General features: G+C 30.1%; 1 protein-coding gene across 1 annotated transcript; it reads right to left on the bottom strand.

The window, feature by feature from the left end:
- Window positions 1,551–2,621, bottom strand: LOC107608180 (uncharacterized serine-rich protein C215.13-like). The gene has a single exon (XM_016310052.2). The coding sequence runs from the start codon at window positions 2,413–2,415 to the stop codon at window positions 1,786–1,788; it is 630 nt and encodes a 209-aa protein (XP_016165538.1). The 5' UTR covers window positions 2,416–2,621; the 3' UTR covers window positions 1,551–1,785.

Below are 2,782 nucleotides of genomic sequence, written 5' to 3'. Positions count from 1 at the left end.
AAATATTTTGTTTTATAATAATAAAAAATTATAATAATAAATTTTTAAAATTATTAAGAAAAAAATTTTAAAAATAATATTTTAACTATTTTAAATATAAATAAAATTTTGTAGACAAATAAATCATAAAGAATACTAAAACGAGTTTTTAGCGATCGTGCACCGTGTATTTTTGTAAGAGACTAGAAGAGAGAATGTGAATGAGAGATTAATTGTAGTGTGTTGTGTGTGTCACCTTATTTGTTACTTCATTTTATAGAAACCGTGCAATCAATAATGCTACCAATAATGTTCACAAGATTAAGCCTTTTAAGGTTATTTTTCACCGCTAATTTTTCAACGTGCGTGCAATTGGAGTCCAATTGTTTATTTACCCAATTAGTAAAGCAGATGTCCAAGAACAACTAAGCGCAAATCATGTATGATGAGAGTTCATTAATATCTTCCGTTTCTTTTGGCATATCCCTGTTCGGATTAATATATAAAAACTTAAGGTTTTATAATCTTTTTCTATATATGTGAGACTAAGTTCAAAACACAGCAGCTGTCGCATGCAAACTCATTGGCCATATTGTACATATGTAACTCATTGACCAGCTTGATAATGTGCATGTTTTATGTTGTAAGTCTATTGAGTTTGTTTTTTATTTGTTTATTGGTTGTGAGTTTACTTGGCAGGTGTAGTGTGTGTGGCTTTTTATTTTTGGAAAGTTATGGACCATACCAGATACACTGAAGCAACACTTTGAGAGTTGAACGCATGTTTTACAAAAAAAGATTGAGCAAAAGAGGTGGTTGATTGAATTATTTGTTGTAATCTGGACAATTTAGCCCTTAATTTTCATATTTTTTACTAAATCAATTTTTAATAACAATGGATGTGAATGGATGTGAATGTTGCATATGAAAAAATTAATTTTAATGTGATTGTTTATTTGATGTCAGCTCAAGGCAGCATTATGAGCAATCTTGCTCAAAAACTTAAGAACAAAGAAGAACCACAAAAACATAAAAGAAGAGAGAATATACAAAATAAAAAAAGATAACTAGCATTTGAGAATGAGAAGTGTTAAGGGTTAATAGATTTTGTGATTTGTAATTATTAATTAATTATTATTAATATTTTTAATAGTATAAAATTATATTTAATAGTGTGAAATTACTCATTTTTTTTGATAATTAAGTATTAATCAAATTTTAATAAAAGTATTAGCTCTCTAAACTTTCTCTTTAAAAATATGTAAAATTCAAGTTAGAGCACAAGAATGAGAGAGCTATATGTATGGGCTGAAAATATAAGGGTTATGAATTATCCAACTAAACAGGAGAAGCACCAACAATTAGAGTGCAATCTTAACAAACATAGTTAACTAAATAATAATCATAATGACTAACATACTCTTAGACACTCTGCTCATGGAGAATTATACTCTAAGTTTTGATATTACGTTATGATATTATTTTCTTTAAAAAATTATATTAATAGAAAGATGCACATAAATAGTTATATTTTTAACATATTTTTTTTACTTTTTAACAGAATTTCTTCCTTTTTGATTTGTCTGCCCCAAAAAAGGATTCTAAAGCATTACATATATAATTAACATTGATCATCATGAGATATGAAATCAATAATGAATGACACATTCAAGGCCACACACAATTTATTACATGTAAATATTTGTGGACAATATGATTATATAATCTCTAAAACGAAGTTTATAATTACCTTCACATATAACATTACATTTGGCACATGACTTAAAATTGCATTATCATTATTCTTCAATTAATGCTCCTCCGAAAAAGATAGCAGCCTCTAATAAATCCCTTTGAACCTTTATGTTTGGAGAAAGATCCATCATCTTCATCATTGTTAGATCTTGAGTACTCCGAGAAAGAGAGGCTTCCTTGATCTTTGATGGAACATGAGGAATTAGAAGGATACACTAATGACCATGATGATGATGATGAAGATGATGATGAGGATGATGATGATGATGATCGGGATGATGATGGTGATGACAAAGATGATGATGATGATGTTAACATATGTGTCTTCTTCTTGGACTTTTCCACAAACCTTATTGGGAAAATACATGAGAACATGTTATGTGCTTTTGATAAACTACTATTTCTTCTTATTATTCTTCTTCTATTGTGATTGGAGTTAGAATAATAAGAAGGTGGTGGTGTAAGAGGTGGCAACAATGATGTTTGAGACAAAGGGTGTTTTGGAGTACCAGGTTGTTCTTCCCATACAAAAGGAACAGCAGCAACCGAAGATTCACCATAATAGAAGACTCTTGAAGAAGAATTAGCCATGGAAGTTTCCTTTGACATTAACCTTGAAAAGAACTTGTCATCTTGTTTTATTCTAAATGACTTTTCAACACTATTACCATCACTCACCATTTTGTGTAATAGTATATATTGTTGAATGGAAAGTGATGAAGCTAAGATTTGTATGTTTTATGCCTAAGATCTGAAAATGGAGGCTTCGGAGAAAAAGAAGGCTTATGGGGGGTTATGGTCTCATGTGTTTGAATTGATGTCTTTTGTCTACTAGACCTTGGGCAATGTCTTATGGCTTCATGTACTTGATTCTTTATCTCTTAATAAAAACAGAGGGTTGAATGGAAACTAAGATTTGTATGTTTTATGCCTAAGATCTGAAAATGGAGGCTTCGGAGAAAAAGAAGGCTTATGGGGGGTTATGGTCTCATGTGTTTGAATTGATGTCTTTTGTCTACTAGACCTTGGGCAATGTCTTCAATGTCTT

The sequence above is a fragment of the Arachis ipaensis genome, chromosome B07 (genome assembly GCF_000816755.2).
Source record: "Arachis ipaensis cultivar K30076 chromosome B07, Araip1.1, whole genome shotgun sequence".
NCBI classification, from domain to species: Eukaryota; Viridiplantae; Streptophyta; class Magnoliopsida; order Fabales; family Fabaceae; genus Arachis; species Arachis ipaensis.
Note: the sequence above shows the minus strand (reverse complement) of the source record. Positions and strands in the feature narration are given on the sequence as shown.

Bases quoted from the DNA above. Each gene is read 5' to 3' on its own strand.
- LOC107608180 (XM_016310052.2), bottom strand. From the start codon at position 2,415: ATGGTGAGTGATGGTAATAGTGTTGAAAAGTCATTTAGAATAAAACAA.